The sequence below is a fragment of the Pseudorasbora parva genome, chromosome 13 (assembly GCF_024679245.1).
Source record: "Pseudorasbora parva isolate DD20220531a chromosome 13, ASM2467924v1, whole genome shotgun sequence".
Taxonomy (NCBI): Eukaryota; Metazoa; Chordata; class Actinopteri; order Cypriniformes; family Gobionidae; genus Pseudorasbora; species Pseudorasbora parva.
This window is the reverse complement of record NC_090184.1, coordinates 41,391,841-41,407,686: the sequence shown is the minus strand read 5'-3', so window position 1 is coordinate 41,407,686 and position 15,846 is coordinate 41,391,841. Positions and strand designations below refer to the sequence as shown.

Genomic DNA, 15,846 nt, shown 5'->3' with positions numbered 1-15,846 from the left:
CTGTAGTGAGATGTGCTTTGTAACGACGTCTTTAGTGCCTGAACTAGCCTTTAAGGTGCAGCACATGAAGGCTTTTCAGTCCGATTGAGCCGTCAATCTGATTACTAATGGATTATTTGGTTGCATGTAAAATGATTCCGAAAGGGAGTCAAATATCATTCACACAATGTATAATGCAACACAACTGCATGTTGCAGAAATGTTAATAGGTTGAGAATCTTGCTTAGGATTATTGCACAATATTTGCAAGAAAAATGTGTACTGTCACAGCAACACAAGAATGGAATTTAAATAGGATATTAATGTAATTACGTGAAGTATGTTTCTGGTTGAACTTTCTATGACTTCTTCAAAACATGGTGCTCATGGTGTCAGATGTCCTCGAAATAAAGAAAATAAGAGGCGGTCAGGCATATTAAAAAAAACAAATTTACGTTTTATAACTGTTGAATAGACAAAATGAAATATATCAACCTCATTGCTAAGATACAGGGAAACACAGTCAAATGCTTAAAATAATCATCACAATCTTGGCATCAGAACTGAAACGGGTCATTCCGCTTTACAGACGCAAGTATTGCATTGACAGGGTCGGGAGAATGTTCTAAAATGTAAAAGTATATACTTATCTTCTTTTTTTCTCACATAAATACTGGTATAAAAACATTTGGTTGGAAAATCACTGTAATCATTATTAGAGGACAGGTGTTTGACGCACCGTCCCACTTGACAGATGCTTCGAACATATGTTGCAATTATGTAAAATCGCAAAGGAAAGTAATTTTTTTTAAACCAATGTTCTTTTTCAAACAGCAGGCTAATATTCTAACACAGCCATCTTCTCTTTCTTTTTCCATTCGCACTTTCAGTTCATGCACCCGCGCACGCACGCACGCACCCACACACACGCACATACACACACACACACACACTGAATGCATTTTCACTTCCTCCTGGATTAAAGATAAGGCTCCTCTTCTAGGTAACAAGATTGTGTTTCTGTAGAAGCAAAGACATCCTTGTTTTAATTTACATAATATGTACAAGACAAGTAGTCCAGTCTGGGAAGTGCTTTCTCACACTTTATAGTGTCTCTAGGCCACTCCCATGGTCTTTATTTGTACAGTTCCGGCTGGAATGTGAGTTGTGGCAAAACCGAAAGAAAAGGAATCTATTCCATGTCATTTAATGGATCGTCCGGGCCTCTTCAAGAAACGGCGCAATGTCCAATAGGTGATGTTACGTGGGACAGAAGTGCAGGATGATGATGTTTAACAGTTTATGGTACTAACGTAGTACACGGCAACATACATCCACTTTCTTAATGGGTACGACCAATAGGCTTCAACAACAGATGTGGGTCATTCCTGCTATGCTGGACATATTGGCGTCCCCTAAAACAAGTCATTTTCATGTGTCCTCACTTGTGTAAGTTCTTTAAAGGTCCAGTGTGTAATGTATAGGATGATCTATTGACAGAAATGCAATATAATATAAATGACAAAGTTTTCAATGGTGTATAAACATCTTGCATAATGAACCATTATGTTTTTTTTTACCTTAGAATGAGCCGTTTTTATCTCATACACTCCTTTCTCCTTCCAGGGAAGTCACCAATTTTGCACCGTCATGTTTCTACAGTAGCCCCAAACAGACAAACTTCTCTACAGAGTGCTAGCTACTCTTTGCTGTCTCAGACGACATTATCTTTGTCCTGTGTGGGCCACCATAGCTTCTCTATGTGCTTTGAAAGGGAACGGTTGCAATTCACAACCTCACCGCTATATGGCGCTAAAATTTACACACTGAACCTTTAAATGACATCAGCAAGTGACATAATTTTACTTGATACATTTTTAAAAGACGATTTAAAAAATACCATCCTCGTGTAAATGTTCTTGCCGTGGTAAAAAAAAAAAAATCACGTTATATTAAAGTTTGAAGTGCAGATATTTTCGCTTTAATTGTTCTTGGTCGTGTCATCGTTTTCTATTCTGTTGTTATTTGTAAAATGTGTTTTACAAGCATAGTTACTTAATGACATCTTCCTTCAGTAAGTGACATCATTTTGGAGGGAAAACATCCTGCTTGATAAAATTTTAAGACTATTTAAAAATATATTTTCATGTAAACATTCTTGCCATGGTAAAAAATAATAGTCGTGTTATATTTCGGTGCTGAATAATCCTCTAAAACGTGTTTTAATTGTTAATTGACGTATGTCCGGGTTCATAAAGAGTTACTTAATGACATCATCCTCCAGGAAGTGACATCATTTTGAAGGGAAACCAACATCCTGCTTGATAAATCGCACGTCAGTAGGACAGCAACATTTTACAAGGCGATTTAAAAGTTTCCTTCTTGTGTAAAATGTCTCGTCATTGATAAATGAATCACGTCACTAGAGCCTGATCTTGACCTGATTTTCTTCAAGACCATTTTACAGAAATAAATTAAACTACCACAGAAGTCAAGGCCTAACAGGAATGACCCTGGTGTTATCATCCTAAAAGTGAAAGGAAACTCGATGTGAATATCTCACAGATTGTGTCAGACATTTCCCACAGTCGGTGTAAAACAGCACTGATAAATGATGTCACAGCTGTCAGTGATCTTCAGAGTAAAATCAACATGGCGTGATGGGTTCTTTCATCGTAATACCAAACGATCGAGACTCGCTTTAAAGATGCACTATAGAATAGCCGCCGAGTGAGGGTCATATTATAATTTACAATTCAAATTCGGCAGCTCACCTTGAGGAATTAAATTTGGCCAATTTTTTTTTTTTTTTTTTCATAAAGCAATTATCGCTGACTTCACGGGGCAGGAGTCCTTCCGAAAGGCCTTATTAGAAAGCGATAAAAGTGATTATGCTCAGAAATTCCTTTGCTCTGGTTTCTTGAGTCCCAAGTAAGGGACGGCGTTTTAAGTTTAATTACTTCTGGTTGTGGGAGAACACCATTGTTTGCTCGTCAAAGTATGCGTGCTGTAGAGTCAGTAAAGGCCTTGATGTTTATTTCCCGGTTGAGACTTTAGCCTGATGCTTTTGAAACTTTTAGAGGGTTGAGCTCACAAAAAACCCAAAGCATCAGGATAAAATACACCCCCCCTTCCCCCCAAAAAAACCTTATTCCAAACACATCAATTGTACAGTGATGATGATTCTTGCGAATGACAAACCAGAGTGCGTTTTAACCCACTTCACGACAAAGACAAAGAGTCGATCCTGTCCTCTCCTGAGAGTCTGTAGTCCATCACACTGGCCCATATATCTCTGAATCAGTCTCGTGGCGGGTTCATGTCGGGGGTGGAGCGTACGCCCTCCGGGGACATTCATCGAGGAAAACAGGCGACAGGGACAAGTCCATCTCCGGCTCACTGGGGTAGGGTGCGGATGTCTGACAGAGGGGCTGCAGGCACGGAAGGAAGGAGGCCAGTGGATGGGACGGCGCAGCGTTCTCGTGCCCCCAGCCCCTCGAGGGCCTGAGACGGGGGCTCAAAGCCCCTGTTCATGTGCAGGGGCTGGTGAGCTTGGCAGTAGTCCACGATGGGCTGCTCGTACCTGTAGAACGCCAATGTACCCATCTGTTGAGGGGCCTGAGAGAGAGAGAGAGTGAGAGAGAAAAGACAAAGAGGAACATGGTTAGCATTAATGCTGTATTTCATAGAGCGATCTGCTGTAGGATCAAGGATGCCGGCTGTATTTCGTATGTGGTGAACTTACTAATTCACTTCATTTTAATCATCCAAAGCTCGTTTTCGCTATTACATAAAAAGATAAAAAGTAATTTTTATCTCAGAATTCGGACTTTCTGACTTTTTTTCTCACAAAAGCGTGATATAAAGTCAGAATTTTGACGAAGTAAAAATAGTCAGAATTCTGAGATAAAAATTCTAAAACTAAAAAGTTATTCAGTGGCGGAAATGGGCTTTCCATATTATATAATTGAATGATTAATTTTATAAATATAATTGTTTAACTAATATAATGCTAAAATCAATATATGATAATGTTGTTTTATAACTATACAAAAATATATAATTTTTTTATAATTTTTTTAAATAAAATATAAAAATGTGTTATACTTGTTTTAAAAAAAATATATATTGTAATTATATGGTAGTTGGTATTTCTCTAAAATGACAATCAGGCCAAAATTAGGCACTTATAACGTGAACAGCATAAATATTATGAGAATATATATTGCAAATATACTAGATATTAAAATAATATCAGATACCTAAAAAAATATATAATGTTACATTTGGACCCTGGCTGTTTTGTGGTGTATTTGTGTAAAAATGTATTAATAAAAGTAATAAATATGTATGTAATATATATGAATATTATGATAAGTAATATACACATACATATTACATGTTAAAATAATATATATTACACTTGGAGCCTGGCTGTTTTGTGCCGTATTCATGTAAAAACACTTTTGTGTCTTGAAAGAATGTAAACAGACAGAAATAAATAGTACATGGATCTGTGCCTTGGTGTAAATGCAGCCTTAAATGGTGGCAGCGTCCAACCGAGTGCAGCGTACATGGATAAAACCTATCTAAAGTGTGTGAAATGTATTTTCATTGGACTGCAAATGAGTTCCCCTCTCTCGTAAGAGGCCCATGAGCTCTGCAATCAACCCCATAAATACATTCTCCATTTGCAGCAACAGGCCAATCAAAAGTTTAACACACAGCAAATGGAATGAGATTGGCAAGCCGGCCACCCGCTCGCTCTCTTCAACGGTGCCAATACGACAAGCGTTCGCAAATAACTGGAAATGCATCTGCCAGGTGGAGAATGCTAATAATATTAGATATGGCATAAAGATCAGAAGATCACACTGAAAGGGAAAATAGTGTTACCGTTTCAGTAATTAACATCACATTCAGATTCTGATTTCTCCCTCCAACATCCTTCACAAAAGAAACCCTAATTACTCCTTTGAGTCTAATTTGGTGGTAATTAGTACCTTTGGAATGCAAAATGTGATAACATCATTTAGAGTTCATCATTAGGGTAACCAGGGCTCATAAACGAACCATTTTACCACTTGTGCAAGAGGTATTGTAGCATGTCAAACATGCTTTCTATTAGCTGACAGTGATGCTGCAATAGGAGCACTGGATGAAAATGATACGCACAACAGTGTAGAAGAAAGAAAGCTCATTAGCTTAAAGAGACAGTGCCCCCATAATGAACATTTGTTTAAAACAAAATAATTGTTTTGAAAAACAAAAACGCAACTTAACCAGTCCATCCATATGACGTGTGGTATATTCAAAATCATATCTGATAGCGTGGTGAGTGCAGCATTCACTTACACCGATAGAGATGGATGGATGGATAGATATGGACAGAATGATAGATGGATGGATGAATGGACAGAACAATGACTTGTGTTGTATATTCTAAATCATATCTGATAGCGTGGTGAGTGTAACAATCACTTACACCGATAGAGATGGATGGATGGATGGACAGAATGATAGATGGATGGATGGATGGATGGATGGACATGATAGATGGACAGAACGATAGATGGATGGATGGATGGACGGACAGATGGACAGAACGATAGATGGATGGATGGATGGACAGACAGAACAATGACTTGTGTGGTATATTCTAAATCATATCTGATAGTATGGTGAGTGAAACATTCACTTACACGAACGGATGGATGGATGGATGGACAGAACGATGGATGGACAGAATGTTAGATGGATGGATGGATGGATGGACAGACAGAACGATGACTTGTGTGCTATATTCTAAATCATATCTGATAGCGTGGTGAGTGTAACATTCACTTACACCGATAGAGATGGATGGATGGATGGACAGAATGATGGATGGATGGATGGATGGATGGATGGATGGACAGAATGATAGATGGATGGACATGATAGATGGACAGAACGATAGATGGATGGATGGACATAATGATAGATGGATGGATGGATGGATGGATGGACGGACTGATGGACAGAACGATAGATGGATGGATGGATGGACAGACAGAACAATGACTTGTGTGGTATATTCTAAATCATATCTGATAGCGTGGTGAGTGAAACATTCACTTTAGACCGATGGACGGACGGATGGACAGAACATTAGATGGATGGATGAATGGACAGAACGATGACTTGTGTGGTATATTCTAAATCATATCTGATAGTGTGGTGAGTGAAACATTCACTTACACGAACGGATGGATGAATGGATGGATGGATGGACAGAACGATGGATGGACAGAATGTTAGATGGATGGACAGAACAATGACTTGTGTGGTATATTCTAAATCATATCTGATAGCGTGGTGAGTGGAACATTCACTTAGACCGATGGATGGATGGACAGAACGGGGATGTAGTGGAGGCTAAACTGACGTAAACGCTGTTTACGCACCTCCCAAAATTCGAAAATAGCGTTAACCCACCTCCAAAGTGCATTTATCCACCTCTAAATTGAGTTTATCCACCTCTAAATAGCCTACAGTTCCTAAGCCATTTTAATTAAGCTTATGTCGTTTTAGTTTCATATTGTTCATTTTCATTGGTTGTTTATTGTACAGTTAGACAAAGTCTTTCATATTGCGCTGCAACTGTCAGTGAGAGTAGTGGGAAGGTCGGATCATTTTACTGACTCGGATCTTTGAGTCTTGTTCAGCAAAATGAACCAATCTTTTCTCTTTCCGTCTCTATGGGACTGACAGGAAGAACAAAAGACTCGGATCTCACCTGTCAATTTAGAATCAGAACGATCAGAACCCATATGTGAACCAATACGCATGCACGGTCAACACAAAATGAACGAATCACTCTCTGAGACAACTCTGTAGTCCCGAGTCATATTAAAGATTCGTTCAAAATGAACGAATCATTCATGAACGACACGCAACCAAGATTCAAAAATGGATATCCGGCAATTTTCAAAATGACATAATTATCCATTTGTAGTACATTTAATCAGCTTGTGACACTTTTCAAACACTTTTCAAGTGGACAAAGAGGCACTCTGGACATTGTTGTGATATTAATTAATCACAGGCAGCTGGTTTAATGTAGAGAGCATGTCGAAACCCTGTAAAAAAATCTGTAATGATGCAGTGTATTCTGTGTTCAAATGGAACATTTTTGGTTTTATTGTTTTTTTTAGTTTAGCAAAATCGTCTGTTAATGTCGGCAGCCATTAGGCTACACTTGTGGAAAACACAGTGCAACTTATATTGTCTTTCTTCTGTTAATTACAGAAACTGAGTTTTCTTTAAATTAATATGTGGCACCAAATTCATCCTTCTGTCGTTAATCTCCACCTGCCAAAAGCTGTAATCGACAACTATTTAGATAATCGATTAGTCGGCTTGAGTAATTTTTTTAAGACAAGTAAAATTCTTTGATTCAAGTTTGTTTAATGTGAATATGTTCAAGTGTGTTCTCTCATATGGGCTCATATTAGTCACCTCGTAAAATAAGTACGAATTGCCGTGAGATCGGGCTGCATACACCGCTAGGCAGTGGCCCACCTTACCGTGACCACGATGCGGTCACCCAGAATTTATAGTTTACCCACCTCTTTTTTTACCACTACACCTCTGGACAGAACAATGGATGGACAGAACGATAGATGGATGGATGGACAGAACAATGGATGGATTGAACGAATGGATGGACAGAATGATGGATGTGCAGAACGATAGATGGATGGATGAATGAATGGATGGACAGAACAATGGATGGACAGAACGATAGATGGATGGATGAATGAATGGATGGACAGAACGATAGATGGATGGATGAATGAATGGATGGACAGAACGATAGATGGATGGATGAATGAATGGACAGAACGATGACTTGTGTGGTATATTCTAAATCATATCTGATAGCGTGGTGTGTGGAACATTCACTTACACAGATAGAGATGGATGGATGGATGGATGGACAGAATGATGGATGGACAGAACAATAGATAGATGGATGGATGCATGGATGGACAGAACGATGACTTGTGTGGTGTATTCTAAATCATATTTGATAGCGTGGTGAGTGGAACATTCACCTACACCGATGGATGGACAGAACGATAGATGGATGGATGGATGGACAGATGGACAGAACAATGGATGGACAGAACGATAGATGGATGAATGCATGGATGGACAGAACGATAGATGGATGGATGGACAGAACGATGACTTGTGTGGTAAATTCTGAATCATATTTGAAAGCGTGGTGAGTGTAACATTCACTTACACCGATGGATGGATGGATGGACAGAATGATAGATGGACAGAACAATGGATGGATGGATGGACAGAACAATGACTTGTGTGGTATATTCTAAATCATATTTGATAGCGTGGTGAGTGGAACATTCACTTACACCGATGGATGGACAGAACGATAGATGGATGGATGAATGGATGGACGGACAGAACAATGACTTGTGTGGTATATTCTAAATCATATCTGATAGCGTGGTGAGTGGAACATTCACTTACACCGATGGATGGATGGACAGAATGATAGATGGACAGAACGATGGATGGATAGATAACATTTAAAGCACAAAACATGTCACAGACAGGATTGAGCATACACAGACACACATCTATGATACACACATCTTCATAAGCAGCATCTGAACGCGGCAGCGGTTGGCGGGCCGCTCGGTGGACCTGATTTATATGCAGTCCCGGGCTCTAGAGAGAAAGCACTTTCATACCACTGCTTTTATTCTCTTAAATGGAGGGCTTGACTCCATTAAGTGGAGACCACTTATTGCATTACAGCCATTTTGCTGATACCGTGGGTTTGGCTTCCGCCATCCCAACCTCTGCCTCACTGCTGCTTTGAATTGTATATAATTATGTGCTAATTAAGTAATATTAGCTCCTGACTGTTTTAAAGGAAGCAGACCCCAGCATTAATGTGTGAGATAAGCAGGTAAGTTTGCGTACAATGAACTGCACAGGATGATGCTTAGCTTCTTAGTTTATTAGAGGAACAAATGAACTCCGTCCTGGAGACACTAATGAGAAATGCAACCTGCAACGTGATGATTGGTGCGGAATATTCTAATGGCGACGGCACTAATGTGGACAGGGAGTGATATAATGGTATTGTCAATTACACCTTTTAATTGCATCACAAGAACAGGTTCCTCTAAGCGATTAAGAAAGATAGAGAAGCGCATTTCTGTGGCTAAGAGAACTGAAATGCAATCTGTTGCGATTGATTAACAGCACCTCCGCCATCTGTGAACTCTCTAAACCGATTGCGTTAAACTCGCGGACGCTAACGCCGTGCAAACATTAGAGAGAAGAGACGAATTGTCCAGAGACATGGTGCATGTTCCATCCGCCCGCAATTGGATTGTGCTGCATTACCCAACAGAAGAAAGATCGATTTACGACGAATGCTTGTCAGATTAAATACGGCCCCTTCCTCCCGTCGCAATGACGGAGACTGAGATATGTTTATGAAATTCACTTTAGGAAGTGGGCAGAGGACTGTGTTTGTCTGTAATGGCACTCCGTTGGTGTGTTTGTCTCCTTCCCTAACATGCTTCATACAGCACATTATGGCATTCGTAAGTACACTGGCACCAAAGAGTGTTGGTGTGAGGGAAGACACACATTGGGTGTGTTGTCAGTTCATTTTTAAATAAATCATATCTGCATAAAATATTAAATCGGGGTTATAAAGTGTCTACGGAATATGGAAGGGCATGTTGTGTCTGTGTGGCTCAGCTTCCCTTGAGCATGAGCAAACATTTCACATAAAGATCAATCAAGGGTCTGGTCTATCTAAAGTCTACTCTGCTCTGATTGGTCAGACGGTTCAGTCTGTTGTGATTGTTTGACTCTGCTCTGATTGGTCAGATGGCTCAGTCTGTTGTGATCGGGCGAATGCTCTGATTGGTTTATTGGTCAGATGGCTCAGTCTGTTGTGATTGGTTGACTCTGCTCTGATTGGTCAGATGGTTTAGTCTGTTGTGATTGGGCGACTGCTCTGATTGGTCAGATGGTTCAGTCTGTTGTGATTGGGCGAATGCTCTGATTGGTCAGATGGTTCAGTCTGTTGTGATTGGGCGAATGCTCTGATTGGTCAGATGGCTCAGTCTGTTGTGATTAGGCGACTGCTTTGATTGGTTGATTGGTCAGATGGTTCAGTCTGTTGTGATTGGGCGAATGCTCTGATTGTTTGATTGGTCAGATGGCTCAGTCTGTTGTGATTGGGCGAATGCTCTGATTGGTTGATTGGTCAGATGGCTCAGTCTGTTGTGATTGGGCGAATGCTCTGATTGTTTGATTGGTCAGATGGCTCAGTCTGTTGTGATTGGGCGAATGCTCTGATTGGTCAGATGGTTCAGTCTGTTGTGATTGGGCGACTGCTTTGATTGGTTGATTGGTCAGATGGTTCAGTCTGTTGTGATTGGGCGAATGCTCTGATTGTTTGATTGGTCAGATGACTCAGTCTGTTGTGATTGGACGAATGCTCTGATTGGTTGATTGGTCAGATGGCTCAGTCTGTTGTGATTGGGCGAATGCTCTGATTGGTTGATTGGTCAGATGGCTCAGTCTGTTGTAATTGGTCGACTGCTCTGATTGTCTAGATGGTTCAGTCTGTTGTGATTGGGTGACTGCTCTGATTGGTCAGATGGTTCAGTCTGTTGTGGTTTGGCAACTGCTCTGATTGGTTGATTGTCTAGATGGTTCAGTCTGTTGTGATTGGTTGACTCTGCTCTGATTGGTCAGATGGTTCAGTCTGTTGTGATTGCATGACTGCTCTGATTGGTTGATTGGTCAGATGGTTCAGTCTGTTGTGATTGCATGACTGCTCTGATTGGTTGATTGTTCAGATGGTTTAGTCTGTTGTGATTGGCCGACTGCTTACAGCACATGTCAGAGACAAAGCGGCCATTACCATAACTGAATTTCAGCTCAGAAGGCTTCCTCAGCACTTGATACACAGTGATACGAACAATAACGATGGCAAACTGTTTGAGCGCAAGTCTTATGCTTTGAAAGTGCATGAAAGTGGATTTGCTTTAGCAGCGCAGGAAACAAGACTTCTCAACATGTTGACAACACAAACCAGTGTTTGAGGGCGGGTCAAAGTAGACATTGCTCACAATAAAGAGACCACAGGCTGGAAATAATTTAAATATATAGAACTGGAATTATTTCAGAGTCAATTCTTTCTTTTGGGAGACAATAACTCCATTTAGCTGCACAAATGAGCTATTTTGTTCATACAAAACAAAAGATAAAAAGCAGCTTTTTAAATCAGCTTTAGTTTTCAGTTTCTCAAGAGGAACCACAGGTGTAGAAAAATCACATTAACTATGAAAATGTTCCACCAACCTCAAACAAACACAAAGTCTTTATGTACCGTCTTTCTTTTCATCTAAATAATTGATTTAATATTTTTTTGATTATGAACAACCCTGAAAAACATTAAAAATATAAATAAAAATTCACACAGAACAAGTCCCACACTTTATTAAAGTTATTATAAAATACTTATATTAACTTTTAATTTTGTTACAGTTTATTTATAACCCACTTTTGGCTATTGCTTGCATATATAATGAAATTACATGTAGAAGGAGTAATTCACAATTCAGAGCCTGATTATAAAACACACACACACACACACACACACACACACACACACACACACACACACACACACACACAACCCCACATAGTTAAAGCAAAATTGCTGACTTCCTGTTGGTCAGAGCTAATTACTGTGAGTAAGAAAGTTGTCCGGCTTAATAACAACAATATATATATATCACGTTTGGTGTCTGTAGGTCAAACTAATCCCCATCTTTAGTAAAAAGGTGGCGCTACAGAGCTCCCTCCCCTCGCCTGTTTTGAAGGTTTGGCAGTGTCTAACGGCCAACAACTCTGATGTTAAGTGTGAAAACCCTTTCGGGGGCACTGTATACCCCAAATGAAGAAAACGATTATGCAAATTTGCTTAGTTGGGGGTCCCCATAAAAGGCCTGTGGAATGACTTCAAGGCTCAGTTTGTCTAATTACATAGCTGGAAATAAAGAAGTGAAAATGTTGTCTTAGAAGCATTTAAAAAGAGTGTATGGCTCTTTTGTGTTGAACAAATTGCCACTTTTAGCACGTTTACAATCGTGTTGAGAAAGGACGGGGCTAAATCAAGCAGCATTTCAAATGCATATAATCTCTTGTTAATGTCCTTGTTTTGCATGTCCTTTTTACGCGCTTCAATTACGACTGCGTTCTGGCTATTTAAGAAAAGTGTTTTTTAGCATTGTCTCTAGAGCTTTCGTGTGCATTTTGAAGTGTTCCGTGTTCATATGCATCTCAATCACATCGCATTGTTTACATAGGGGCGGATTTATAAGATCCACAAGGTTGGATTAATCTTCATGCGGCGCAGTCTTCATCACACAGCTGCGTTTCACCGCATTCATCTGGGAACAAGGACTTAGAGTTAGCGATCGACCTTTGCCGGATACAAACCCCATTTGTATAGCCTTGTCAATCCTATTTCTCTGTTTAATGGACTGCTGGAGCGATCACTCAGTATGCAACCAAGCAATCAATTATCCATAAATGCAAATGGGATTAAAGTTTAACCATTCCCTTTCCTTTTTAAACCAACGTACAACAAGTGCAAAGGGAACATAGGGGACAACTGCTAACAAAAAAGGCGTGTATGCATAAAACAGCATTTCTGATCACATTCCCACTGAAGTGTGTGACTATGGTGTTGTTTCCTTCGCAAACACCCCTCCGCCCCCGTTCCTTCTGAAAACAAGATTAAAGATGCTTGGGAGTGATGAATATTTTAAAAATAAAAGGCTTTTTGGCTTTGCACGCCTGTTGTCCATCCCGGTTTAATCACAAATATTGGGAGCTTTTGCTTTTGGCTGCTGCGGTCAGAGCTTTTAAAGATGTGACTCATAGCGGTTCGCGTCTGGGCTCTTGCCAGTGTTCTGTGTCTAGAGCTAAGTGCAGTTGATGCACAGGATTGCGCCTTAGAAACTCCCTTTTCTTCACAATACAGAGCTTTGGAGTGCATATCCACCACACTTCCTATTGAGAGCTGAATACATAACAAATTTTGGCTATGTTTGGATGAATTCTTCTGTTTACTACTAGAAGTGGGTGATATGACCATAATCTTATATCATGGCAAAATAGATCTTTTTAAACATAAAACTGAAACCATGTATGCGGATTACATATTATACGATATGAATTGATGATTTTGATGACATCACTCTGCACTTCAGCTTCTCATCAGATTTTCTGTCCAATCAAACGCTCTCTAGAGTCTGAAGCCCCGCCCCCTACATTATAAACAGACGCTGAAATCAGTCACTTGTTCACACATTTACTGTTTTCTACATGGTGAATGGCACATAGTGCACTGTATAGGGGATAGGGAACGATTCAGACAGTGTAAATATGCTTTTCATTGGGGTGAATGAAGTCTCATTCCAAGATACTTCAGTGGCCTTTAAATGAAGAAAAAAAAGTATGCTGCATTCCCAGTCTAGCCTAAATAGTATTCAAAATTATAATTGATGTCTCCTTGTAAGTTGCTGTATGCTAAAAAGAGTATCCCAAAGAGTCTGTTTGAGCTACTGCATGAGTATATATATATATTACATTTACTAAATGTTTTAAACATACCGAAATTAATAGTATGTGTCATACATATTTAAATTCAGATTCACTAACATGAAGAACAGCTTATTCTGCATAAAGGTAATTCCTAGCTGAATATCACTCAAATTAAGTTCAGACACTATTATCCCTGTGAATCTGGTATTTCCAATTTTTCATAGTTTTGTAAACACACACGCACACACACACTAAAGATTTTCCAATAATGAGGCATTTTTGTATTGTTTAATTGGGTTTTCTTGGAAAATGTCTCCTAAAAATTGATTCATTCAAAGATTTTTAGTAATTACTTTCTCTCTCTGATGCTGCTCTTATTAGGATGACATTTAACTTTTTAGCATTGCAAATTACAAATGTTGAAAAATCATCTTTAGCTGTGCGCGTATGTTAAAATATCATTGCCCACTCTTTTAAGTACGATAATTATCTTGTCTGATCTTGTCAAACACCACTAAATCAGTGAAGGGAAAAAAGAGGTACACTTTAGAATATGTTTAAAAATATTATTTATTATGGAAAAAATATACTTTACATGTGTATTATGTTTATTTTCATTTAAAGTGAACAAAATGTAAACAATGTGTCAATATATCATCAATCCTTAATCATCAATCCGTTCATGTCTTGTCATATCCGTAAATAAAGAAGAGTTGCTCCGGCTACATTGACACATGTTTTGTGTGGGAGTGGCAGGGTTAACATGGAGCAGCTAAATCACGAATCTACAGGAATCAGTTGATTAAAACAAACACCTGAAAAGAGAGTGTAACAGAACTCGTAATAAAACCCGAATCAACATTGGCTTGGCTTTTTAGAGATGGTGAGAACTGAGGGATTTGAAACGTAAATGTGATGAGGAGATTGGGTTTTTATTACTCAACAGGTCAGTAAGGTATTTTATTTAACAGATAAATAGCAGAGTTCACTGTAAACCATATTGTGCATTATCTGTTATAACTCTTTTTTTTATGCTGTGCTGAAATTATAAAGGAAATAAATTGTTTGGGTAAAAGCTACAGTTGAGCATACTCTTAAGCATAGTGGATGTTTTATGAGCAGTAGGATAATCTCTTTAGTTATGATAAAAAATTGTTATAGTGTAACACTTTAATATTTATCTGCAAGCACAGTTTTTTTACTCTTTCCCTACTACTGATGAAATGTTCTATTATTTATGAGACACCGCTTCTCTGCCATTGATGGAAATATCTGGCTTTTCATGTTTTCACTGTTATACGGTAAGGGGCACTATTACACATCTTCTGAAGAGTACTGAATCTCCTGATCAAAACACATGTGAAGAAGAAGCAGCAATGAGCAACAGCATATGTAATCATATACATATGTAAAATAACACGATCATCAACATTAAACAGCATATAAATGTGCTTAAAAAACTGCCTAATGTGACTGATGTACTGCAAGCAGAGAGCTGTAGATCTAATTTCTGCTCATCTTCAGCGTTCTTTAGAGCATTTGCAGTGCATTCGCGGCAGATAGACGCAAGTGCCATTACGTACTGAAGCTTTGCTAACAAAACCAACGGTTCAAAAACAAAAATAATAAAAGTGAGGTGAGCAACGCTATGCATTTTGCCACCTTCTCGCTCGCTGTCGTTACTAAGCAACAGGGTAAACAGCTGCGGCTTTGATGACACAAACTCACTGCGGTTTAGACCCAAATAATATAATATGAACACAGTCCAGCGGTGGGAGGGGGGAGCAATCGAACTGTGAAAGCACCTTAATCACCTTTCTGAATCCAACCTGGATGTAGTCTTTGACAAAAACACGATTTTATCATTTATTTTGCTCAAAATGTTGCTTTTTTTATGAAACTATCCACAAACTATCGCATGAAGTGGCGAAAAATCACAAAAAAAATGCCTGAAATAAAAGTTTTGGACATTACTTAGAGTAGCATAAGCTTGAATGGGGAGGAAAATATAGATAGAATAGAGTTGTTGTTGTTTTTAAGCACTGACAGGGAAAGCTAAAATATATATATTTAAAATATATAAGTACACTACACATGCACATTCAGTACAATTAAGTGCACTCATTTTCCACAAGGGAACAGTATGGCCTCAGCCTGTTCTATTTTCACCTCCACTGTCGAATATTTGATATTTCCAGGCAGATG

General features: G+C 39.0%; 1 protein-coding gene across 3 annotated transcripts in view; it reads right to left on the bottom strand.

Moving 5' to 3' along the window:
• Nucleotides 1-415: 415 nt before the first annotated feature.
• Nucleotides 416-15,846, bottom strand: part of LOC137039173 (leucine-rich repeat transmembrane neuronal protein 4) — a 246,089-nt gene continuing 230,658 nt past the window's right edge. For 2 of the 3 annotated variants that reach the window (XM_067414432.1, XM_067414431.1), the window contains exon 3: nucleotides 416-3,597. In XM_067414432.1, coding sequence (XP_067270533.1) covers nucleotides 3,376-3,597 — 222 coding nt within the window. In that variant the 3' untranslated portion in view covers nucleotides 416-3,375. The remainder of the gene's footprint in view (nucleotides 3,598-15,846) is intronic. The other variant, XM_067414433.1, reaches the window with a different exon arrangement.